The 27,117-nt window shown below is 39.9% G+C and overlaps 1 protein-coding gene across 1 annotated transcript in view; it reads left to right on the top strand.

Annotated features, from left to right (window-relative positions):
* The first annotated feature begins 869 nt into the window (after window positions 1–869).
* The window catches only part of OCA2 (OCA2 melanosomal transmembrane protein), a 174,277-nt gene continuing 148,029 nt past the window's right edge, over window positions 870–27,117 (top strand). The window contains exons 1-4 of the mRNA XM_063349476.1: window positions 870–886; window positions 1,808–2,085; window positions 24,116–24,214; window positions 24,823–25,008. Coding sequence (XP_063205546.1) covers window positions 1,829–2,085; window positions 24,116–24,214; window positions 24,823–25,008 — 542 coding nt within the window. The 5' untranslated portion in view covers window positions 870–886; window positions 1,808–1,828. The remainder of the gene's footprint in view (window positions 887–1,807; window positions 2,086–24,115; window positions 24,215–24,822; window positions 25,009–27,117) is intronic.

The raw sequence follows: 27,117 nt of genomic DNA, 5'->3' as shown, positions 1-27,117 counted from the left end.
GATCATGTATTTCCAACCCCCCTGCCGTGGGCAGGGACACCTCCCACTAGACCAGGTTGTTCAAAGCTCTGTCCAACCTGGTCTTGAACAGTTCCAGGGATGGTGCATCCACAACCTTTCTGGGCAACCTGTTCCAGTGCCTCACCACCCTTGTAGTGAAATGTTCATGTTAAGATGACACCTCCCCTGGTGCAACTTGTACCTACTGCCCCTTGTTTTCTTCACATGGCTCATTGTGAAGAGAGAGCCTTTGTCCTCTTTGTAGGCCCCCTTTAAATACTGGGATACTGTGATGAAGTCATCCCTGAGTCTTCTCTTCTTCACGGAGAAAAGACCTAAGTCCTTCAGTCTTTCCTCACGGGGCAGGTTCTCCAGCCCTTTGATCGTCTTCATGGCCCTGCTTTGGACTCCCCCAGTCTGTCTGCATCTTTTTTGAATTGTGGGGACCAGGACTAGATGCAGTACTCCAGCTACTGTGTAATGATGGGAAGAGTCAAGTTAATCCATCTACTTGTAAGGACAGGTGAAGAAGATTAGGATATGAGAACTAAGGGCATTGGGAATAGAAAGAAAAATAAATGCAGGACTGGAAAAGGAAATGCCAGCTGGGGAAATTCTGATTTAGATTGCTTGGAGCCAGGATCTGCATTCGTGGTGAGTTGTATATTCAGTCTCTTCTTTCAGGAGCCTCCTTTCCCTTCTAGCCTGCGAGGCCATGAGAGCTCAAAGCTGCACAAAATCATCATTGTTTTTTTTTTATTTCTATTTCTAGTGATTTCTCCTGCTGGGACGGAAGCAGAACCTGTTCCCTATTACTGTGCTATTTTTGCCCCAGAGCACTGCAGGTCTACCTGCGTGTCCTGTGCTGAGATCTCCACAGGGAAGAGTAAGTATGTGCTCCAACAACGCTGCTCTCCCCCACTGCAGGGACATTGGAGGCTGACGGGCCCGTTTCCCAAGCTCTTGCTGTCCTCCGCAGTGGCTTTGGCACTTTACGCTGAAATATTCCCCTGATTAGACTCCACAGCATGCATTTAAGACAGGCTGATCTTTAACTCAGTCTTTGTGTCTGATTTGTGCACTTTGTGGGATTCTGAAGTGTTTTTTATAACTTTTCACGCTGAATTTTAATGATGAGAGCATAAAAGCTTTTTGACTTTTATGCACTAAGTTTTATTATAATCACCGTTAATAATCATATAATAGAACCTAATTTTCATCAAGGTTTGATTCACATTTCATAAATGCCACTGGCAACTGTCTTCATAAAGCTCGAGTACCTGCTCTGCTTAACGAGGGGCCATCAGCTGCGGCAGAGCTTCAGGGCGACAGTGTTTTTCTGGTGGAGCCTGTGGGCTGGAAGGAGAGTGGTGGCTTTGGTGGAGCTGCTGCCACCACAGCCACCAGAGAAAAGCCGTGTCATGATGGTGAAACAGTGCTGTTATAAGCTGGGAAGATGTTCTGCACCAGTGGCTCTCGTGCCTCTGATGCAGAGATGATTTTGGCTTATGTTGTTGGATAGACCAGTGCAAGTTTCTGGGAAATTTGCAGGAGAAAATCACGGTAGACATGGAAAAAGTAGAAGAGCCATCTCTTTATGCATTTCAATGGGTTTTATAATGGCTAATTTTGAAGTTGCAGAGAGGTTTAAAATGTTGGAATTACTCCTAGTGGAAATAAACCAACAAGAGAAATATCCAAAGGTGCACAAGAAATCTTCTGCTTGGCATTTTTAACACGCTTGTACTGAAGTAAACATTGAATCAATTCAATTTAGTCCTAATATATTTGTTTTCACTTTCTTTAGGAGAACATCCCCCAGGGACAGATGTACTTGGATAATAAAGATGACAGTACAATTTCTAGACAACAAGAGATGGATCTGGATCAAGCGTCTTTACATCAAACCAGGGTGGCAGCCAAACCAGTGAGCAGAAGTTGCAATGAGCTGCGGCTATTAAAAGAATATCATGGCATGGTAGCGAGTCTTGGAGAGCCACAGGCCCCCTGTGAAAAACCAGCAATAGGGGAGGATGGCTGCATTGCTCTGGGGAAGGATTTCACTTCTGTCCCCATGCAGGGAAGGTAAAGAATAAGGACAAGCAGAATATTTTTTCTCCTAATGCAAATTAATTTTTATTTCCTTGCTGGCCAGATACGTGTGTTCATTGTGAACGTTGTTTCTCTCACATAGAGAAGAGGAAGCTTAATGGGACACCAGAGCAGTCTTAATTGCTATGGGGTGTCATGGATCACCAGATTTCTGAACTACTCTCAGCTTTAATAGCAGCCATGGGCCAATTTTGCCGTGTTTTCAAGATCAGACACCGGGCTTTTCTTCCCTACTTGGTGTCACCAAGTGTCATAAAACACACGGAGATAAAGTGGTGAACATGAAAATGTTCCACCCCTCACCTCTTTCAGAAAAATGCATCGTAAGGCTGTAAACTGAATCATTACAGCTAATACTGGGAATACTAAAATTGCATTAATAATGCGACTGTGACAGCTGACACTTTACATATCAGGTGTACAAGGAGTGTGTGCTCCATGTGCATCCTCTCCTGCATCAGGAAAAGTGCAAGTTTGGGGGCAGGGGTGCTAGTCTTTCCTGTTGCAACATATACAACATCAGCAATTCTTTTTCTAAGTGTTTAGAAATATTTTATAGACCCCAAAATATTGCAGGTGTCTTTTTAAACCTTTCTTGTTCACACGTTCACTTTGTTAAACCCCTTTGATATCAGGATGTGTGCACCAGCAGCAACCACAGCATGTGGAAGGCAGCCAGGGTGGACTGTCAACCTTTTTTGGATAGTTTTGAGAATTTGTAGAGGTGACTTGACAGAGCCTAAAGCGAGAGCAATACTGTACCTAATCTGAGCTCCTGCAGAGCACAGGCCTTGAAATGCTGACTGGGAAAGTCTGTATTGAGCACCGTGGCTTACACTGCAGTGGTGAAGTAGAGTGCCAGCACAATTTCCAGAACCCAATGCTGAAGGCTCTTGTTGCGCTGCAACAAGTCAGGAAAAAACATGGTAGATTTCAAAGCAGTTTAATCATAGAATTGTCTAGGTTGGAAGGGACCTTTAAGATCATCGAGTCTGACCACTAACCTAACACTGCCAAAACCACCACTAAACCGTGTCCCTAAGCACCATGTCTACATGTCTTTTAAATGCCTCTAGGGATGGTGACTCAACACTTAAATGATTCAATGGTGATTCAATGTTAAAATCAGATGATATTCTAAAATTAGTTAATATTAAATAAAAATTCAAAAAATAATTAATTGCTTAATTAAAGTAGACCAGGAGTGTAATGCAGATCAGAATCCTGGGTAAGTCTTACCTGCAGTCAGCTAGACTTTTCATTCAAAGAACAGAATTTTCTTTTTATTTGTCTCCTTCCCTCCTCTTCGTGTGGTTCTCCACGGCTGTTCAGGTAGGGTGAGAGGTGCAGCCCTGGGGGCTCCCCACAGTCCTGGGCATGCTGGTCACATCCCTGAATTGCTGGGCAGGGCTGAGTCTGTCCTGTGCCCCTGCATCTCATTTAGAAGGAAATCTGTTTTTACTGGTAGCAAAGGAGTTTTGGAGCATTTTGTTAAGTTCCCTGATCTGGGCAAAGGGGAGCCAGGCTAGCTGGATGAGCTCTCCTGCACCCCTGACTTATCTACAGTGTGTGTCTTAGAAGTCTACAGCAAACCAAGGCAAGGTTTTATGTGCATCTGAAAGTATTTCCATCAGAGTGAGAACTGGAAATCATTACAGCTGTGCTTTCCAAATATTAAAAAAATAATGAAATTGACAGCTTGACCACAAAAGCCACGTAAATCCTTTAGAAATGATTTTTGGAGTATTTGAGGATTTGTTGTGTTGACTAAGAGTTTTACCGACAGAATCAAGTCTTGTAAAAGTTCTTCAGGATGTGACAGGTGTGAGTTAACATCGTCTTGTTTTGAAAGAACATGGCAAGCACGATGCATATGTGAGGATGAGAGGCAGGCTGGGGAAGGGAAAGCCTGAGTGCATCTGGAGGTAAGGTTTTTCTTTTGTGAATTCACGTATATGTCTTGCTACGAGTATGTTTACCAGTGCTATTTACTGTACTGCTAATGATTCTGGTACAGGAACAAACCCCATGATTGTGTTCTTATGGACCAGCTCTCAGCTTTCTGGCTAAACGTCTTCCTGTAATTTTCCAATGGATGGTAGGAATTTGTGTACCAGTGACAAGTGACAAGCAGCTTCCTGTGAACCTATGAACCACAGTTTGGAAATCATGGTCACAGGTGCCAGAGATGAAAAATACTAAATCATGGGTGAGCCCACCTTCCTGCAAGTGCGGGCAGTAGTAGCTCCAGGTCTTTTCATAACACCATTTTCCTATTGAGGAAACTGTAGTCACTGTGCATGATTTAGGAATAGATATACAATTACAGAGCCATCCCCATGCTCCCTTACAGACAAACGTGTATCTAATCTTCTACAGTAATATATTAGGGCTCAGGAAAGGATCTCTTGAAATTTGTCCTTGTTGATCTTTACCTCTCTTGGTCCTCCAATATTGATTTTCTTTTTCTTGTGGAGATGAATCTTATCTGGCTCTTCTTAGCATGTATTTTAGCCAACGTATATTAGACACAGTTAAAATACTGATGTGGTCTGTGTGACCCCTCCAGTATGAGTAATTACCCTTAAATCATTTGGACTACTCAACAGAATGCAGATAAAAACATGGATAAACCTTTGCAGATTCATGAGTTGTTTGATTAGTTTCATTAGAATGAGAATTAGCTTTTAATGTAAATTGTTCTTTTGCTTGCAAAGAAAACTACTAATGATTAAAAAAAGAGGAGACCAAATCTTTTTTTTTTTTCCCTGTAAAGAGGTTCACTACATTGGCATGTCTGTATGTTTTGTTTTAATGCATCTACTTAACTTAAATTGCTGAATTATCTTTCAGGGATAAGATTCCCAGGTTCTCTAAATTGTTCAAATATACGCTGAGACAAGACTTTCGAAAGAATCTATTTAACAGAACAGGGGATTTATCTCGGTTGCTAAAATTACCTTTCAGAACATGTTCCTAAGTTAACTGGGGCCCTTTCCCCAGGAAGGTAAATGTCCACCCTATTCTGGACTGAACATTTCCATTTGACTGCAGAGCAATCCTGTAGGTATTTTGTGGCTGGTGAGCCTATTGTCTTGGGCTGCCTGCCTGTCAAAATGCCTTCTCATTTACCTCGTGTATTGAAGAACAATACCTTCTGACTACAGCTTTTACTGTATTGCCTTAGGCTCTTTGAGCTCTGCATAAGGACGTCTGGACCATCCACAGTGGTCGCTCCAATGACTTTGTCTTTCCAGAGCATCCTTCCCCTTGAAATAAGCCTGCCAGCCTTTCGTGAGCAATATACTTCCATGGGAAAAGCCTAACGGCATGGCTTTATGTCAAACAAATCTGAAATCCCCCTTTGTGATCCACAGGAAGGGGGTGAAGTCAGCTGTTTTTGGTTTAAGAGTTAGTGAGCCTCAAAGGCCATCTATAGAAATGAGATGAATAGTAATTCTTAATCCCATGTAACCAGTCACCTTGTGTTGCTATTTAAAGCTATGTTACTGAAAAAAGGAGGGCATTCATTGGAATATAAAAGTGGTAGAAGGTGGTGGAAGAGGGAGGTAATAAAGTAACTAGACCCTGTGGCATTCATTTCATGTTGCCCTTTTGGTCCCTTTCTTTCTTTGATGCAATTGCTGGCTGTACCTCATTTCAGTGCTCAGACAATAACATTATCTTAGGAACAAAAAAGTCTGGCAGTTGTGCATTTGTTACTTTGTGAACTTTTCATGTGAAATTAGACTGTGAAAGAAAGGTGATGAAACCAAGCCCCAGTGTTACTCCACCGAAGTTATGTTTGGATGAATTTGGCCCTGGAATTTGCTGGTCATTTAATATGATAGTCCTTGGAAGTTTTTTTTTCTTTAATCTTTGTGCCTCATTAAGAAGATTAATCTCTGGGATAACAAAAAATAATCTCTTTTTTTTTTTTTGAATCTGCTTGAATTTGTGTTTCATCAGGCAAAACTATTTCTCTCAGCAATTCTCCTGTCTCTCAGTTTCACTTACCTAATGCTCATTTATGTAAGAAAAAGTAAAAACAATCAACCAAATCCAACTCTTCCTTTGCCCTGAATCTGCGGTTCCAGGATCAGTAGTGACTTGCAGTGAGAAGGTCAGTGAGTTAAAAATGTCTATTGAATTTTCGGTTTGCAGCAATACAACGGAAAGATTGCAATTGTATTTCCTGAGAAGCTGAGAGAGGATAAGCCATTGTAGAGCGAAAAGTCAATATGAAAGTGAAGTTATGCCTTTAGCAGTGAGGGATTATAAATCTCAATTTTGATTTTTAATTATGTTGATGTATTGCTACTTTTAAAGGACATTTATGAGACTTAGAATTAGATGTCAAGAAGACATGGTTACTGTCTAAATAAGTAAAATTTATGTGACAATTTAAAAGCTTCTTCAGACAGGGGAAAAAGACTGAGGAAAAAAAGAAATCAAAACATTCCAAACACTTTTTTTGTGTGTCCTAAAACTAATTTTAATCTTTGGCTATTAGAATAAAATGGGATCATCTTCTGTTCACCAGTCAAACACGGAAAGTGGTTATTTTCACATCATAATTGCATGTTTGTGTAGCAACCATTCTGGTTTTTCATGTCAATCACATAAACATTAGACAAGAGTCCAGGACAGACAGATGACTTCACAGCAAACTGCCACATTCATCATTCTCATGTGGCTTCTGGTGACCTTGCTTGCTGCCTGAATGGTGACACTTCTGGCTTTCTTTCCATTTCTTATCTGTAGTGAATGTTTCTGAGTTTTGATTATCCGTGAGGGTCTTTAAATGCTATGAGACTGCAGTGAACAAATAATATTAAAGAATTTTTAAAGTCACGACTTTACTAATTGATTTAATTTGGTTCACTTGGATTTGAATATACTCTCTCAAGCATTTGTTGCTAACACGGGGGCAAGTGGCCACAACACAGCTTGCCATGAGCAAACTGTGTAGCTCAGATTACAGCTCCCTACTGTTGCCCCTACTACATCACAAAATCATGTTCAAAACCTGAAAAACTCAAAAGAAGCAACAAGCAGCTCTAGGAAACCTTTAGCTTGAACAGTAGGAAATGTAACAGAAAGACAACGTTATGCACAATAGGCAAATAAACGAGTTATCAGAAAGTTCTGCTGCCCCCTTCTAACTCGCTGTTCCCCATTTCCTACAAAAAAGCTTCTTGGAGTGGTAACAGGAGGAAGACAGAAATGTGGTTGCATGGCGTAACTTCAGGAGAGAGTTTGGCTTCATTTGAGCAAAAGATGTGTGTTTAGCAAAAGACTGTTTTTAACAGGTTTTGCTGTTAATGAAACATGTAGACACAAACCTCACTCGTGATAAATTTCCCTGTATTCAGAATTATTTAATTTCTCTGTTGCTGTGTACTATTCATCATTTCAGTGCTTATTTCTTATAATTATTCACAATATCTCAGATTGGTCAGGTACTACAATTTCTGTCTTTTCACTGGCAGACTAAAACCATAGCACTCCCATGTCGCCACTCAAATGCTTTTTGATTCTGGCAGGACATTTTGGTAAACAAAAATCCCCCACTATTAATTTTTGTTTCTAAAAGTGCTCTGCTGAAAGAATTAGGGGGTACTATTTAACTGCGTCACACTTTTCTCATTGTCAGGCTAAAGACTGAACTCAGGACTCAGTGAAAAATTTGCAGTGTACCAACCTCCAAAGATCAAATGTTTCAATTGAGTCCCTGTGACATATTGCACAAAACTGTTGAATTTTGCAAGCAGCTGCTCTCTTCCTAATGGTTAATAATATGGTTACGTGGGGTTCGTCTTCATTAGGCCAATTGTGGAAAGATGCCAGTAACATACAAGCTTCAATCCTCTTTGGGGTTGGACAGCTGTTTCCTCATGTAAACCTCTATTTAAATGGAGGAAGGCTTTTAATGTCAGCAATGATTTTTTTACATTATAAGGTTGAAGGGTTAAGCCAACCAGACAGCCAGACACTGAAAAGAAATGCGTTGCGCAGAGACAGTCACAGTTGAGCAGGAGGGCACGCGTGGGGCTTAGATAGATGACATGAGGAGTAGCTATCAGTGTAAGATGAAGTGAATATCTCAGTTGCTCAGTTTCCCTCAATTAAGCTTTTTCTTTGAAAAACTATCCCATGTGGTTCGTTCCTGGCCGATGTGCGTATGTGCGGGTGGCAGCTCTGACATACTAAACAATTTGTGGGAACCAGAACATTGCCCTAGCAGGTAGTCAACCGATACTAATTATTAAGAATTCAGTTCTGTTCCCAATTTTCTGCCACATAGGTGTGCAAAAGCTTTTTGTGGGGAAGAACAGTTCTGTCTTTGCTGATAGTGACTGGGGAGAAGAAAAACAAAGCATTGGAAATCCAGGGCCCTTGCATGTATTGCTGCGTCAGCTGGACATGTGAATAGGCAGCCACTGCTGTTGGGCTGCAAATCATCTGCATGGCAAATTTTCTACAGGGCCAGGCCCTGCAGTTGATGGACTGAGCAAGACAAAACCTGAAAATGAATCTGAAAATAGTTGAGAAAGAGCATCATGGAGAGGAAGCTGATGTTTCACAGTCAGTTTGACTATTTGGCTTTAAGGGTCGGACCTCTGTGAACCTGAGGTGGGGCAGGAGCCCATGAGCTTATCAGAGCACAGAAGGAAAAAAAAGGACAGAGTACAGGAAAAGGACAGTTTGGTTTCACAGTCCAATCAAAAAAGAAGTAATGCTGGTGTGGCTTTTTTTACTGTAGATGCCCTGATTAATTACTTTATATGAGATTTCGGAGGTGGATGTACAATTCCCACCCTGGCTGAGGGATAGTAAACACACACCTCCTCGCTCTTGAGTAAGTGTATGGGCCACTAGGCTCCAAGGCACTCTTATTTTTGTTTTTGCTCTTTCAGTTTATCCCTTTCTCTCTCTAAATAATGAAACATCAATTGAAAGAGCAACTATAACTCAGGTATTTTATTTTCCAAGTACATTTCCTGATAATCAGCATTGTTTATCTTATCTCCTCCTCTTGCTTCTTCTTCCAGTGACTATTATTTTGTTGAAAATATAAGGGCCTGAAGGAAGAGGAGAGGAAGGGTTTGCAGGATATTGTCTTTCCTGGCAGCCAGGGTAGTCAGATGAGAGCTTGGGTAGCTTAGTTCATACTGAGTATTTGCCAAAAAATACACCTCAGCCTCTGCCCAGGCTACTGGAGAGCAGCTGCTGAGCATGGAGGAGGTAGAGAGAACTCTGAGACACTGGTGGAAGGAGCAGTGTCTGGAAGGAGAGTTATCAATAAAATGCAGAGGCAGTAGGAATAGTGAGCAGGATGAACGGAAACCCTTCCATGTGACTACAGAGGGACACAGGTTGAAGCTGAAATGCAGTGTGAAACACAGAGCGAGACCCGGGGGCAGTGAGCTATGGAGTGAATTAGATAAAAGCAAGTTAATGTCGTGGTTGTAAGCCAGACTCTGATGCAGTCATTCCTCAGTTAGGGTAAAAAAAATCCCAGCTCCAGCCAAAGCTGCAGTTAACACAAGAGTATGAAACCGTCAGCCCCAAACCTTGAAGCGAGCCAGCCGAGTTAATGGCACTCCTTGCTGACGCTGATCGCCTTGAACTGGCGAGTACTTACAGCTTGATCTTACAAATGAAAATAAGGCATGTCGACAAGATAAAAACGTGGATGGCCATAACGCCTCAAAAAAATCAAACAATCCCGGCCTAAAAGGGGTACAGAAAAAAACCTGTCCTTCCTTTCTTTTTATTTTTTCTTTTCTGTAGCTTACTGTTTGGAGCAGGTGTTTTAGAGCATAGTTCTACTTGGTGATAAAGATGTGCTTCAGTCTGCCCAACACTTTAAATGCCTCTTCCATTAGAATTAATTAGCATCAGAGAGTGGTTTGTCCTGTTGTGTTAGAAGCACTGGAAATCACTCCTCGGCCACAACAAAATTTTCCAGGATAGCGGTGGTCATACATTTAAGAACTGAAGTTCATGTTAAATTGAATGTAGTTGATGGAAAAATAGATTAATGCAGATGGAAGAAATTAGCCAGTGAATTAAAAAAAAATAGGGTCACAGTCTGTAGTCTGGCAAATCATATGGCTTTTTTTAAAATCTGCTATCCGTAAGGAGCTCAAGTGATTTACTCTCTGAAATACAGCAAAAGCTGATAAATGAGTCACCAAAATGCTTACAGACAGTGACCAAGCAAGCAATTCTCTGCTTGATAGGTACTAATGGGACTGCAGGGGCAACCTGCAATAATTGTGCTAATGGACCAGCAGAAGTCAGAGACCACGACGAGCTCTGTCCGCAGCAGGTCGGAGCTAAGTCAAGGACAGCACAGTGAGCTGGAGCCAGCTCAGTCAGAACTGAGTAGGTTCAGAACTAATGCACTCAGGTTTGGGTTGTTTTGTTTTGGTTTGGTTTGGTTTTTTTCCCTTTGCACATTCTTATATGATTTCTTTTGGGCAGGGTGAGATAGAAAACAGATTGGCAGTTACAGTAACCCACAGTTTTCAGAAATGCAGCAGGATACTGACTCAGTACTATCTGTGAATTAGCATCATTCAGAAGCAGCTGTGAAAGGCTGAAGGTTTTGCTCACACATTCTGAAGTACTCCCTTTTCCACGCTAGTTGGTAAGGACGGTAAACACAGTCCATCTGCCATTCATTCCCTGGAATACTTGAGCAGAGTTTTTGAAAGGACTCCCTTGCCTGAAGTGAAGCTCTGGCAATGGTGGGGTATGAAAGCGCTTCAATATAACTGGCTGTTATATTGAACTGGTGTGTCTGGCAGGACATTGCACTTGCTCTTTGATGAGGAAGTGCTATGCTATTGATGAATTTATTGTAAGAAGTCTAATCCTCGATTAATACAATACTTCCTCGAATAGGGTAGGTAGATATTTCACAGTGACTTCTCTACCCACTCTTGTGGACTTACGTAATTTATTTTCTCTGCTGCTTAGAAAATACAAAAGTAAAAGCGGCATTAAATATTCTTTTGTCTCTAATCTTTCTAGGAGTGATAGGAGCAACTCTACCTCCTCAGCCACGTCAATGACATGTGAGCTGCAATCCTCTTTAGGAGTCTATTGACAGCTGGTTCATCATGTAAACCTCTTAGAGTGAAAAGCATGAACCTGAATTTAGTGAATCTGTCTGAATAATAAACCCAGAATGGAGGTTAACAAGCAACGCACTTCTGTTTTGTCTGATGTGTCTTTAATTGTGCAAGCTAAACCAGCAGGGCTATGTCGTAATTTTATATAAATACACAGTTTTGTTGCATCCATCGTCATCACGTGCCTTTTTTGCTAAGACACTCTTTGCACTGTATGTTGTGCCCCCCGGTGCCTTCCAGCACAGGCCGACAAGAGCAAATGCCCTGCACAGAAGTAGCACAATGGAATTTGTGCATTTTAGACAATGTTTTTGACTCATGTCTACTTGGCTTATTGTGCCTAAATAATAAGATAAGCCAGAACTGTAAGGAAAGTTTCAGAGTAAAAATTTTGAACATCAGCATGTGGAAAACTATTATTTTTAACCACAAATAAAATGGCAACATGCAGCCATTACAAATCTGTTCATAGTTGTATAACAGTATTGAAGAGGATTAGAGGGCCAGAATTATTCCAACTAGCCTATTTTGACAGAAGACAGACTACCCTTGGCAGAAAAGAATGATAGATTGTGATAAGGATTTGTATGTACGGGTCTTGCGTTAATCACAGTTTTGGACCTATAGGTCTGTCAACAAAAGTTGAAAGAGGTCCATTTATGTCATTAGACCTGTCATGCTTTACTTCAGCTGCAAATCTGATGTTTGTGAGGCAGAATACACGAGAGCTCCACAGCAAAAGCAGACATCAAATCTACCAATTTATTTACAATTTAGACTAGGACCGATCATTTCATTTTCTTGATGTATCAGTCCAACAAATGCTTTAGGCTCAAGAAGATATGATCGAAAAAAGAGAATTCTGCCTCTTCATACTCGTTAAACACTGTGTGAATCTGGGGAGATTTAGGTCATAAATATAATGCTTTGAGATCATAAAAATTAAGTATTTACATCAGCTTCCTTATATGTAATGGAATTTATTTACTTGTGTGCAGAATTAGTCATCAGGATCCTACCTGTGTTACGTATGCATCTCTTCAGGGATGAGGTCTTCATGGTACTATGGTCTACATCACATTTAGTCTTCATCAACAAGAAAGTTGCAAGTAGGAGCATACTTTGTCTTGTTGAGGTTACAGTGTTTAGTTATTGACCAAAATATATTAATAGATAAACTGGAATAATACTGCAGAACTGAGGCTTTAACGATAGCTCTTGCAATGAAGGACAAATGTTGATGTAGTCCACCCTTCCTTTCTAAATCAATAGCCTTTTTAAAATTTAATGTGTCTATATGTTTTTGTCTTAAGTTAAAATCTGTTCTTTTAGCTCTGCCATGTGTCACGATATTTTTTCTCTCCAGCCCACGCTTTTTCCTAATGCTTCTGGAGGAGATAATTCCTGTAGCTTTAGTTCTTCCACTGTTCTGATTAACTTTCACATTGCATAACCTTAAAATGGTGCAGAATGATTTTTTTTCTCTGTGACAATGTGCTATGAACTTCTGCTCATAGACGTGTTGTTTGCTTGTTTTTTAAAAAATGTTTCTTTGCAATTGTAACCCACTTTTAAGTGCCATGACTCAAGCGCAATTCCATTTTTTTGGCTTTAAAGATGTTATTTTTGTGTAAAGGAACAACCATTGTTCTGTGTTGATTCTTGAGGTGCAGAAGAGCTACCTATATATTAACTTTTAAGAATGATGTCTGGTTATGGTCATTTTAGTGTGTGTGTGTCTCCTGTCTTTCTTTTTTTGTTACTCCATTTGTTGTTCCGCTGCCTGGAGTATCCACTTACCTTTCTTTTTCCTTTGCCATTCAATATTGTCAGACTATCCTTCAGTTTTCGGGCTGTGTCACACTGCTGATAATTTCTTTTTGCAAACTGCCTGTGCAGACCGTATTAAAAAGACATTTGTTAGTGCACTGGCTGTTTGTCTTGGCAACAGTTTCTGGAGTTGTTTTATTCACAAGATACACGTGAGAAGCTGTGTTTTGTTAGTACTATACTTTATTCTACATTCCGGCATCTGATGTGTGTTTCAGGCTTCTCTTATTTGGAGGTGCTGTTGATTCAAGAGCACTAAGCCTTTTTGATCCTTTTGAGTTTATGATCAAATAGCTGCATAACTGCCTGGTCCAACGCATAGCAAAGAACAATTTGTTTTGATGAAAAGCCTGTTCTTTAAATGTTTTTTAAAACGTTTACAAGTGTTTCTGATTGAAAATTAATAGGTATTCAGGCACTATATCTACCTGAAGAAACAAAACACTTGTCTTTAACTGTTTGAATTAACTGTGCTCCACAGCATCTCTGACGGTGGTACCAGTTACAGAGATCCTTGGTCCCAGTTCTGCTTTTGGAGACAGTCATATCTGTCTTGCTTCTTTACTGGGGTTCATTTATAAGGACCTGCTAGTTTTTTTCATCTGTCTTTTTTGCATAACAGCTTGGAGCCTTCTGCCTTGAGGAAGGGAAGAAGACACAAAGAAGCTGATGACAATGGTCAGCTATGTCAGCATGGGATTTCCCCTTTTCTGCAGATAATCCTTTGCTGAAGAATTATTTGTTTTGAACTCAGCAGCACTCACACTTTTCCTTTTCTCTCTTCTTTTTCTTTGGGAGCACAGAATGAGGTTTTATTTATGTAACCTCATGTCTAGATCGCCAGAAATGTTCATAGGTATGCAAAGACTTACTATCCGTGTGGCTACTGAGCAGAATCCTACCTTTTTTTGGATGACCAATGTCCAGAATTTATTTAGCTTTGGGACGGTGCTGATTTTTAGAACACGCATAGCAAATATTATGGCATTTCTCATCAAGAATATGTTATGTCAGGAGCAAGATGGAAGGCAATCACCTCTGTGAGACTATGGAGTAACCAAAGTGTCACTCTATACAGAGCCAAAGAGAATTCAGTGTCTGTGAGAAGAGAGCCTGGCATCTGTGTGACTGGGAGGGAAGATGCGCGTCATTGGTATGAAGAAATATGATATATAGTTAAACTGTGTTGCCGGAACAAAGCCATCTGCCGTGTAGGAAAAGGAATTTCCTTCTGAACCCTGAGAGGCATAATTTTGTTCTATTGCCTTTTCAGTGCACAGGAGTGTGTTCTTACCTGCAGAAGGATTACAGCTTAAATCAGGAGGCAGGGAAGCTGTAACGGCATCATTATTCTTTGTTTTTGTGATCAGTTTCCCTACTTGAGGGGAGACTTGCCAAATATAATCTGCATGCTACTCTGCATGAGACAAGGAAATTCTCAGAGTTTCTTTGGAATGTATTATTTATAATCCTTGGGGTTTTTTTAGTTTTTCTTTCTTCCTTTCTTTTTCTTTGAGAATCTCAGTTGAATGTGTTTATGGACTCAGGTCTTATGTTTCAAATTCATCTCCCATTGGCACTGCATCAAAAATCTGTGTTTTAAAGCTGCTTGTTAACATAAATTAGATAGCTCCTTCTCTGACATTGTAGCCTTGAGGTACCTATAGATATCTGAGGCCTTTCAAGGCAGAAAAAGATGTCTGGTAGCAAAACAGAACCCAACACTGTGGAATGAGTTTCCTGAGGCTTGTAAATTGCATACGTTAACATGTTAACATCTTAGTGAACTGCTATTGCAGGGAAGAGCACCGTCTTTGTGAGACAAAACTGCATTTATTCTCGAATGGTTTCACTGACTATTCTGCAAATGTAAGAGTAAATATTGTATCATTATCAGCTACCTTTTTATTCTGTTTGGTTTCTTTAATTTGGTCACCTGGGATTTTCAGTGCTTTAAAAATTTTTGTCTCTGATATATCTCGAGGTGGAATGCAATGACCAGTGATGTGGATTTACTCTGTATTGGAAGTTACTTATTAGGAAGTTATAAGGAAATCATGTTTGGAAGGACTTGTTCATAGTTCTTTGTATTCCTAATGAACACTGAATAACTGTTTTTGCGTAAAAATCTTCTTTACCAAAAAGAAATGTCATCTAAGAACAAATAAAAAGTACATGAAAAAAGTACCATTTGGTATACTAATACAGACATTGTTTGTGTGAGGTTTATACATTATTTAGTGAAGAAGTCTTTCTGTTAGCTCAAAGTTAGTTCTCCAGGTTTCTCATATAGTCAACATGGGAGATGGGGAGGATGAAAATGATTTGAAGAGGTCTTTCCCCTACCAGTGACTGTAACTATCCTAGACCAGACTTTTAGATGGCAGAAGTTATGAGAATAACCTGAGTGTCTTATGCTCAGCCAGAAGCTGAAAAGGAAATCTTAGTATCCCCATTATAATTAAAATAATGAATAAATTAAATAGAATGGAAGAAATTCCATTGTAGTGAAAAAATACGCAGTATTTTATCAACTTAATAGTGTTATTTCAATATATGATAGCTATATCTCCCCCTACAAATTAATTTTAATCGGAAAATTTTACTGATGTTTTTTCTCTGCCTACGCTGAGTACTATGTCTCACGGCCTAGCTTTGGAGTGAATTTCAGCATTTTTGACGGGTTCACTCCATTAGATCAGGGCCTACATAAAGGTCTTACAACTTGTCCTAGTTACACTGTAATACCTTATGAGACCCTGACTCTCTACTAGATATGAGAGTTCTTGAACTTGTCTTGTTTCGTTTTATTGTCACCAAAGGACAGAATACAAGTCCCAACAAGCTAACAATAGTTGGAATCCATCACGTGATTTTTAAAACAAAGCTTAATTTGATGACAATTTGAATTTTTTAAGCTGTGCAGTGGCCTGCTGCTTGCCTTCTCCTCCTCCCTCTAACACCTCCCCAGGCACAAAAGTCAGTCGTGTATTTTCATGTTGTTAATGAACTTTTTTGTATGTCTGTCTGGATTTTTTTTCATTCTAAGCAATGGATACACTTCAGTATTAGTGACGAAGTCACTTTTTTTCTCTGAAAGTTGCAGGTATGAATAATGTTACCTCCAAATTCTTGAAATGAAACATATGGAACTACAATTTTAAAATAAATGTTTAAAAAAGAAGGAAAATAGCTTCTTCACGATTTCATCTTTAAGTGTAGCTCACTAATTACTCTTTTCAGTCTCCAAAACTGAGGTGAGTGGCATAACAGTACATTATAAGACTACGTGAGGCCAGAAGCATAATTACATGTGACAGCTTGTCAGTACCTAGCTTGGATTAAGGAAAACTGTATCAAAATAATCCCGTCTCACCATCATGTAGGAGAGTATTCCCTCATCTGGGAAGGAGTCAATGGTCTTCTTTTAATAGTGTTTCCTTTTCTTGTATCATCCTTAAATTCAGCTAGTCTGAAAGTGAATCTTCATACTTTGACATATGTTTCCCCAAACCTTTGAGACTAAAACATCAAATCACTGCAATGCCTGAAGAATAGCCTTCTCTAAAGATGGTCACATCATACAGTTGCTTCTCAAACCTATTTTTTGTTTACATTTCTGTCATCACAGGGCCCCCTGTTGCATCTTTAAGAGACCCTGGTCAGATATAAAGTTAAAACATTAAGTTGTCACCATTTCCTTAACTTTTGAGATTGTTGGAATTGCCTCACAGACTACAAAAATAGTGTGCAGCCCTCTTTATTTGTCATAAATTCAGTTAGCATCAGAGTTGGTTAATCTAAAAGCTCATCGTGAATGCCAAAGAGAAACGCTGACATTTTAAAGCCAGGCTTGCGGAATATGCTAAATTATTACAAGTGCAGCCATGCTTAAATTGTTGCTGATAAATTGCCTCCCTATAGCAGATTCATTTTTCAGTATGCCCTGCAGCATTTGAGAATAATACCTCTTAACACGCTATCTGTGTAATCCGTGGAGAACCCAGGGTTTTGGAATTTGGACCACTACCAATATTGGCTACTCCTGCCTTTTTCAAATTTGCAGCTTGCTGGCAGTCGCCAACAGCTAAGCTGTTTTGGCAGCACCTGCTCCTGAAATGTATTTTCTCCTTCAGACGGTCTTCAGTTTTTGCATGCTCTCTCCTGTAGCTTTCTGATTTTCTTTGCTGAAGCAGAAAATGGAAAGGAGGAATCATCAGCTACGCTTTCTTAGTCCAACTTCTCAGTCCTTCAAAGAGTAGCCTTTTTGGACCTGCCCCATCACTGTGGCCCTTCTGCGTAGTCATGAATCTCTGGGCTGTTCCAGTTCCCTGTCCCATCCCCATCCCGTCCCTGCTCCCTTGCTGGGTGCTATAGGACAGGCCCTGGGTGGGGAGGGCACAGCCCTTGCAGACCCGCAGCCACCTTCTGTTCCTGGCTCCCTCCCACAGGACAGACAGCCTTTGTGGTGCCCTGACATGGGATTGGAAAATGTGTGAACAGCTTGGTCCTTTTAGGGAGAGTCAGAGGAGCATCAGGGCAGTTTAAGGATTAAGTACTTCCTTTTAGCTTCACGCATTGCAGTGGGGTCCTGGTGTGTCTAAGTTATTAGCCATGTCCCTGTGTCTTCTTGATGGAGACTTCCCCTGACAGAGGCAGGCAAAGACTCTTGAGGAAAAGGAGCTACCAAGTCCTGGAGGTATCTGAAAATTTAGTTTTTCAGGGATGTTCAATAACGCTACAAAGCCTGATTTGATTTTTAAAAAAGGAAATACAGGAAGCACTCTATTTTCCAAACTATTTCTGAATTTAAAATTGCCCTACTTCTTAAAATAGCAGAATATTGCACAAATGAAGGAGGAGAGAGCACTACCACGTGCTCTTGCAGGACGTTTTCACTCTCCAAATCCAGCAGAAGTGAATGAAGCAAGGACATTGTGTATGTCCTTCTAAAGAACCATTTCCATCTTGGAAAAGCTCAGCACACACTTCACTACCTCTTTCTTAAGCATGTTCTTTAGTTGCCTGGGGTCTTGGCATAGTAGACACTTCTCAATGAGACCTGCCAGTTGGCTGTGCCTCTTTCAGTGTCTTGCTGTCAGGTAGTGGCAGTGCTGCAGTCCTCTGGGGAATCCTGTACAATCCTGACTAATAGGAAATTAGGAAAATCAAAAAGAAAACGAGTCTGTATTAAGTAATGCTTTCATTGCTAAATTTTTCTGACATCTTAATGGTGCATGCTTTTAAAGGGTCTAGAGGTTATTTGCTGGTTTAGTTGAAGCTACATAAAGCAGTCATCAGAAAATTTGTGAGGCCTGTTTAGAGATGTGAGTTCTGGAGTCTTTGATCCTTCCTTGACTCTTAGTGTATCAGTTGACCATACTTCATTTGCGATGGGTTCCCCCATGACGTGCTACCACTGAGGAGAAAACATGATGGCAGGCTGCCTCTCTGTGTGGGCATATATATCACGATGTTGATGGATGTGTGTATACAGCTGATTAGTACACAGTAAATGTTTAAAAGCTGAATACTAAGATGTTGATCAGCACAGTTTGTACCATGTAACCCTTGTCCAAAAGTGGACTTTATCAGAAACTGACAAATACCAAATCTGGTGTAAGAATGTGTTTCAAGTGCGGTCAGAAACTGGTGTGGGGTTTTCTTTCTTGTTTTTTGTTTTGTTTATTTGTTGTTTTGGTTTTTTTTTGTAAAAACCTCTGTTTTTCATTTTATTTCTGCTTTGTGCTCGTTTACAGTTATGATAAGAGTAATTAGTTGAGTACATATGATTTGTATAAATGTTTTCTATTCAAGGAAGATGGTGCTTCTGAAGTTAGGCTTTAGCCTATAAGAATGTAGAAATGATAAATTAAAGTCTTACAGTTGTTATTAGTCTCCTGCATGATTAATTATCTCTCATATTCTTCTCAAGCTTTCTTCTCCACTAGCAAAATTTACTTAAATTTTTATTGTATTTGTTATAATCTCTTGTCTCAGTAATATTCCTGGGCTTTTGTTTAGGAGGCAGCCTCACACTTATAGTGGTTTTAGTGACTATTAATTCAGGGAGGTACGCTAACTTCTCTTTTTTCCTGAAGAGATTCTGCTTTTAATGTTTTATATAGTGAAATTTTGAATAAGTTATGTTCAAAACTGTTGATGTTCTTGCACAATACTTAGGCTTCCATATTCACCTCTTCTTCAATTCTGACCAAATCTTTTCTTTGAAGTGAGAATTATTGCTGTCTGTTGTCATAGAAATAGCTCCTTTACTGATAGTTGCGTGCACGACTTAGCTAATGGCAGATGAAACATTATATTAGCTGATGTTTAAAATGCGTGCTTTTTATTATAGGGAGTGAAAACTTAATGCATTGTGTGGCATGATTAATCTTTTCGATATAAAGCTAAATAATAGGTTCCAGCCAAACTTAGCGATTATTTTAAGTGTTTGTCAGCTAACTAGAATGAGTCTGTTTTTTTTCTTCCCCAGGTTCCGGTGAGATGCTTGCTTTTTTTGGCATCCTCTGCTGTAGTGCATTTGGGATTGAAAGGTTGCTTATTGCTGAACAACTGTTCATACCACAAAATCTTCCTTTTCCTTTTGTTTAAAGTGGCACGTGTAAACATGTGAGGAAATGGCTGAAAATGTGGTCAGGGCGCAGGTCTGGTGCTCAATGGTAGGAACTGAGTTCTCTCTTTGGACTTCATCCTGGAAGTTATTACCTGCAGGTAATGGAAGATAGCAGCATGTTGGTGGTGGAACCTGCAGCAGCCTTCAGCCACCAATTCTGAATAATGTCCGAGAAACTGTCAGCCCATCAGTGGGAGCAACTAGAGTCTCCCCCATCTCCTCCTTTCCTCTCCCACTTTCCCCGTACCTCTCCATATGGCCAGGAGGGGCAGGAGAAGCCTGCTTCTCCTTGAACTGCTCAAATGAGTGTAGGGGTTTGAAGGTCATATCTCTGCTGTACAGCTGTAGAGAAGTACAAATTGCCACTAAAAACCTTGATCATGCGTGGGAGCAGTGGCACAGACACAGATTGTGGGGGCTTCTGCAATAGATGCCCAGGGCTTGCATTTGGCCCTTTGTATTTTTTAATGCTGTGGGTGAGATCCTTCTCCAGCTGCTGTTAAGGCAGCTGGAGCTTCATTTGTGGACACCTCCATGGCTTGGCAGAGCCTGCTGTATCATCTGGGGTGTGGACAGACCTTGTACAATGCTGATTTCTCGTCTGGGTTACTATGGAGACAGTCAGAAATGGTAATTGCTTGAAAGATTAGCGGTGGGAAAGTATGACTTTGACTGCAAGGAACCAGCTCAGAAAACTCACACTTTCTCAGAATAAACCTATACTCCTGCAGAGCGCGCCAAAATCTGTATCTACGACTGTCACAGCAGTAACCAAGTGGTTAAGAACACAATCTTCTGTTTGAAAGATTTCTCTTAATTAAAAAAAAACATGCCCAGCTGCAGGAAATGTGAGAATGAATGTGGCCACAGCTGCGGTTGTACAGGAGGCAGGACATGATCTTCTTTTTCTTATATCAATTCCACATGGATCGAAAGATCCATGTATGAGTGGTGCTTTGTTTGAAGAAGTCCTTGTCAAATACTTTTTTTCATAGCTTTTGGGTTTAATTTTTTCCCATCACTTTTGAATTAAAGGGAAATGAGAATGTAAATTTTTTTGTGTGAAGATCTATGTGCATATCTATATGTAAATGTATAAATATGTAAAGGGAATTATTTCATGTCTTTTCTCGTATTTCATGCATAAAACACTAATGATTTTTGAGTCTGAATCATGCAAGAAGAACACTGGACAGGACTGGTGTCCAGCTTACCAGCTCCTCACGCAGTATAAATTCAGACCAATTTTTCTGTTCCTATGAAAGGGTGTCTTCACAATGGGCTAATGAGCTGACCTGGTGATTAGCTCCTTGGTAATGTTGCTGACTTGCTCAGCAGAGGTAGGTTGCACTCCATTCATGCATGTAGGTATGATCAAAGTTTCTATCTTTTTTGATTGTGAAAAAAACCTGTGTAAACTGATCCTAGGTTTTGAAATGTGTCACACTGATATCTTTCCCTTATTTACACGGTGCCAGCCACTTGCAGGGCTGAAGAGCACCAAGGATGATGCTGAGGGGGTTTTTGAGCACTGCAGACTTCCTCCTGTAATAACAGGGGGTCTTTGGGACTTCCTAAGTTTTGCTTGCAGATGATCTCTGTTATCTTTTGATGAAGTGGATGACCAAATCGCACCAATAGTGTCTCTGCAGAAGTATGAAAGGCACAGAGGGTCTTGCATTCAGGGATGACTTCCATTTTCATAATCCTGATGCTATTTTTCCGGGATGTTTTTTCAACTTTTCTTTCTAGAGCTTTCAGCCTTCAAGATTCTTTTATGCCCTAATTAGCTTTATTGTTTATATTACTTTCATTCTCTAATTAGAGTAATCACATCACGGGGGAGTTGAGGCTCTTCTGCTTCTTTTCTAATTATTTTTGTTTTGTCAAGCCTGGCTGTTTCCTGCTGCTTATTCTTGTCCGTGTGTTTTTACTCTCTGCAAATTGATGTTGTCATGTACTAATTGTTTTCACTTTATCTGAAGACCTTTTCCATTTTTACTGTATTGGCCATTCTTGGCAATCTATGAAGCTCTACAGTTCCATTTAAAAGTGGCAAGACCTATACCAGCAAGTGAGGATAGCAAATGTGCAAAAAGAAAGTGAAGGTGATGTCTTTAACTAGCCTTCTGGATCCTTCACTTCAGGTTCTATCATTTAAACCACCTTCCACCAAACTTTTATCCTCTCTTTCTGGTTGCCATTGCTACAGTTCCTTTGCCCTTCAGCACTCTTTGCAGACTGGTCGCTCACTCATAGTAGTGGTGAAGACCTGATGAGGTGGGGGGGTTTGTCAGTAGATATATGTGTGCCTACAGAACACAAAGCAGTGTTGGTATCAGCTTCTAACAATTAGAAGAAAATGGAAGTTTTTGCAGCAAGTTTTCTGGTTACTAATCTCAGATTTTGCACATGTCCTAGGAGGAAAAGAAGAAAAGTAATTGTGGAAAGGCTAATGGTGTGCACAATGTGAGGTTAGATCAGAACAGCATATAGTATATATTATTTTGAGCCTTTTTTGTGGAACAAGTGTCATCATTTTGTTTAACAGCAGAAACAGATAATCGGTCTTTGTGTGATTTAAATTTCTGAATGTATGAGTTCAAGGTCCACCATCAGATTTTTTATTAAAATTGTCACTTTTGAATGCAAACTTTGAATGTAGTGGTATGCTGGGATTAGCCAGGAGTATATCAGTAGTGCTCAGTGAACACACATTTAAAGTCCTGCTAGTGTTTTTGCTATCCTTATGGATTCCATTCTGTAAAAGCTCCAAGTAATCTTTTATGCCTAAGGCTATTATAAGATTAGAATAACACTTGCTTCAAAATACCAGAATTTCTACACTTAAACTTGTTGTGTGACTGATATTCTCCTATTTAAAAAAGGAAGCACTTCGATAGCTTCAGAGTATGCAATCATCTCTTCACAGATGAACTGTCAAGGTTCAGTGTAGCACCTGAATTGTAATCTGCCCAACATCTGACCTGAGGTACTGGATAATTCAGTCCCTCTAACTCATTCTTTCTCTTCTGTTGAGACTGCAAATGCGGTGCTTACAGCAGAGTCTGAATGAGCATTGTGGCCACTCAGGGCTGACATAATCATATCCAGTTGCTCCACACCTCGCATGACTTCTGAATGATAACAGTACCAAACAAGAAAGCTGAAGCATTAACTGGAGGTTCTAATTTTGCAAAGTCTGAGTTCATGCATACCTTTATGAATTGCAAGAAATTCCACTCTTCCATTGTGTTATAAAGTTAAATACACAGATCTTTTTTTTTTTGGACTATTTAGAAGATTGAATGACCCGTCACATTTGTATATTTATTTGGTTGTTCATGATTTTATAATTTCTTTCCCCCTGCAGTCCATCAATAGCAGAAGACATTTTAGGTTTCCTCTAGGTGTCTCTGGGAGTAACGAGATCTGCATATTGACTGTAGGACTATAGATTTCTGCAGGACTTTCTGATAGTGGGTGACTGCAGTTTTGAATGGAATAAATCTGAGTGAGTCTGAGTAATGGTGGTTTTGATGGGAAATGTCTCTGGAAGAGCCAGGTCTTGGAAAGTGCTCTAAAATGGCTCAATTATTTAATCTCTGCTAGAAGCCTGACCCAAAGCTAGACCCCTGTGATTGTGCTTGATTCTCTTCAGCTGTTTCTTAAGCTTTGGGATTTATATTTTAGCAAAAGGCTTCTTAGCAATGCTAAGCTGCAATATGGCAAGAGGCAGCTCACTCTCTGCTAATTATCTGCAGCACCAGACTTGACAGAAACTGTTTGGAAGGGATTGTGCAGCAGGAATGAAGTACTTCAGATAAAGCTTTCTTCCCTAACACACGAGGGGTGCTGAGGTTGTTGTAGAGTTTAGTAGACTTCTGGTGATCCATGTCTCAAGTGATATTTACAGGACAGAAATTATCCTAATATATTTTGATATAACAGAAATTATATTTTATGGAGTGGATTAATGTGAACTTCTATGAATATATGTAACTATTTACCTTCAGAATTTTGCCTCACTAATATTACAGTGTAGTTGTTCCACTGTACATTTAGGTGTCTACAATATAAACATGTGAGTATGAATTAGGTGTCTATTGCTCTTCTGGCATTCAGAGGGAATTTAACTGACTATTTTAGATGCTGCTTTAAGGATAAGATAAATTTATCTTATTTTATGCAGTAGAGTCCCCCATGACTATAAAGAAGTAACTACTATGACTAGTTCAAACTTAATGAAAACCTTAATTTATGTGAACTCCATTCTTAAAGATTATTTAACTAGTTAGATGCACTTGTAGCAAAATATTCTGTGGACCTGCGGTGAATCGATTGTACTGCAGACTTACTGTTTTTTTTCTTTTTTTTTTTCTCTCCAAAGGTATCACTTCAATTTTTCCAAATTATTCAGCTCAAGGTCAAAAACCACTGACTTTACAGAGAAGACACCACTACTGAAGGGTTCCTCAGAGGAAAATGGGTGAGTTACTTTCATTTTACTCGAAATATTTTTTTTTCCAAGCTATCTTCTATTTAATTGTGCATGCTTCTTTCTTATATCCTGACACCAAACCTGCTGGGAAATAAAGTGAATGGCAGGGGCTGCGAGCAGAGCATAAGTCTGGAGTAGCTTGAGTGGAAAGAAGGGGCTGCAAATGGGGAAGGGAAGGATGTAAGGTCTGAGGTCAGGGTGATTAGAGAGCCCTAAGGATAGGCAACTGCAGGTCGTGTGCTCTCATTTGCTCCATGTGGTGTTACATCAAGAGCACTGGAAGATGCAGCAGAACTATAGGCAGGGTCCTTGCAGGGGGTTTACACACCAAATACTGAGGCACATCTGCCTGGTGCCTCAGCGAGCTGGTTCTCCCAGGTGCACCTAAATGTCATGGGGTCTTTGTTTTTGCTCCCCAGCCTACCTCGCTGTGTCACCAAGGGGAACTCAGTCTGTACTGAGTAAATCTCCTTCTATTAATTTTTCCATTAAAATCTCTCACAGTGAACCTAAGGATATGCAAGGTCAGTTGCATCTACTGTCTATTGAAATAATCACTGTTTTGTCTTATTATGTTTACTGAAAATGTGTGACAGGTTGCGGTGCATGGCTCTTCATAATCCAGATTTTACCACAGATGATGATTCATGGGACAACAGCTCTGCAGATTTTGAGCAGAGGTTTCAGCTGGGAAGTGAAATGACGAGCTTGTCCAGATCTGTTTCTGAGAAATATGAAATCTTGGACAACCTTCATGTCAAGTTCAGTTTATCAAAGATGAGGTTTGAATTCAATAATTTATTTATTTATTTATTTATTTCTGTGGGAATTTGTTTTTAAGTATAGATGTCTAGAAAATGATTTTGTTTTTGCAAATGAATAAAATGACACTCCGTATTTAGGCCATATTTCACCATTGATAGTTTATAAATAAACCCTGGTGAAATGGATTACAGCCTCTACCTAATGATCAGTAGCCCCTTGTTCTTACAAGCATCATTCATGGCACCTATTTTAAATTTGTTAATAAATACTTTCTATATTGCTCTTAGCATTTCTTTGAAACCATTTCTTAAAGGCCCCTTGGTTGATTGCACAGCTTCATTCTTCAGCGTTTTGTTGCTTTTATGAAGTACTTCACTTTAATTAAAATATGTATCTAACATGGTCTTTCTGTAGTCATTATAGTAGCTTTTCACATACACAATGCCAAATCTAACTAAGCATTTTTATATCTTTAAGTACATTAATATATTTCACTCTTTACCTCAAAGTAGTCCTTTACCTCATTTAGGCATGGAGGAAATTGAATCTGTTAATATATTAAAAGATACCAATGCGATAAGAGCTTAAGTTCAAATTTTCTCAGGATATTTCTGCCAGTGATTTAACTAGCAAACCCTTTAATCTTGGATACGAATTCTCTCTGGCCCTTCCAGAATTTCACCACTTTATACTGGCTTGGTTTGGCCTCTGCTCTGCAGATTTGCTTGGAGCCCAGCACTGCATGTCCTCATCTCTGTATTGATCCACGGAGCCTTTCCAATGAGATTTCCGTGCATCTTTTCCCAATCTGTACGCTGTCTTAGCTCATCACTTCACAATTGTTTCCCTCCTTTCATTGTGCACACGGTATTGTGTGGCGTGCCACTCTCCTGCACTGCTGCCGAACAAATGGAGCAGGAGAATTTCAATGGCTGCAATTAGTGCAATATGAGCAGATGTGAAGAAGTTTGGCAGGCGTCTTTCTTCACACTCGCAGTAGCTTTGCCTGGTATTTGACGGAACAAAGGCGTCGAGCGGGAGTGTAGAATCAATTGTTTCCAGTTCTGTGTAGGTTTATAATCTGGGGAGCAGCGCATTTCTCTGGCAGCACTTCCTGCGAAATATTTAATATTTTCATTGCTATAGTGCGGGTTGTACGTATGGGGCCAGCTCCTTGGCTGTCGTAAATCAGCATAACTCCTCTGAGATAATAAATGGAGCTAAACTGCCCAACACCACATGCAGATCAGACTAAAAATCATTTGGTTTAGAACAGGGGGTGAAATCCTTCATAGATTTATACTTCGTGCATTTCCAACTGAAGTCAAATAGGATTGCGCCGGAGGCATGTATCAGCACCGGATTTGGCACAGGGTTTGTACTTGCATCGCTGTGCCAGATTAGCGCTGTAGGAAGAGACAGACTGCAAACCATGGGCGAGTCAAAGGCTGATCACTTCTCAACTGTAAGCTGTTAACAGCGCTGCTTCCCTGACACAAAATGCCATGAAAACAAGCAGACGGGAGGAAAAGAGCCTTCTAAATTCCACATTTAGTAAAATAGCCATTTACAAAACCTTTTTTATTATATCTTGCCAGCTCCTTTAGATGAGTTTCTGTTGTTTACAGACAAGTGAATGAGTTTATAAAGGTGTAATTCATGCATTTTGATTTTTCTTATGTCTTAAAATCAAGTTATTGCTGTTTCTTGTTTCAATAAAAGTTTGAATTACTATTATTAGAAATGATAATTTGGAAGTGGAAACAGAAGATATCAAGTACATTAAAATGAAACCAGTCTGGACTGGGCTTTAATAATTCATACCATAACAAATTCTCAAAAATACTGAAATAGATCTGTAATGTGGAAATGGCGAGGATATACAAGTAGGACAGAGGATACATGACTGAGCTGGCACTAAGTGTTTTCCATAAATCACGCAATACCAAAAGAAGTTATCAGTTGTGAGGTGCTGATAATGGCTTTTGTTGTTATTCCTCTCTTTTCAAGCCCTTATTTTCCTCTTCCCCCTCCCTGCTACCTTGTTTTTCCTTACAGTAGGGCTACCTGGCATTTCTGGAAGAAGCCACCCAGCTGGCTTCCCCTCTTCCTCTCCCTTTTGTAGA

This window comes from Chroicocephalus ridibundus, chromosome 1, assembly GCF_963924245.1.
Source record: "Chroicocephalus ridibundus chromosome 1, bChrRid1.1, whole genome shotgun sequence".
NCBI lineage: Eukaryota > Metazoa > Chordata > Aves > Charadriiformes > Laridae > Chroicocephalus > Chroicocephalus ridibundus.
Note: the sequence above shows the minus strand (reverse complement) of the source record. Positions and strands in the feature narration are given on the sequence as shown.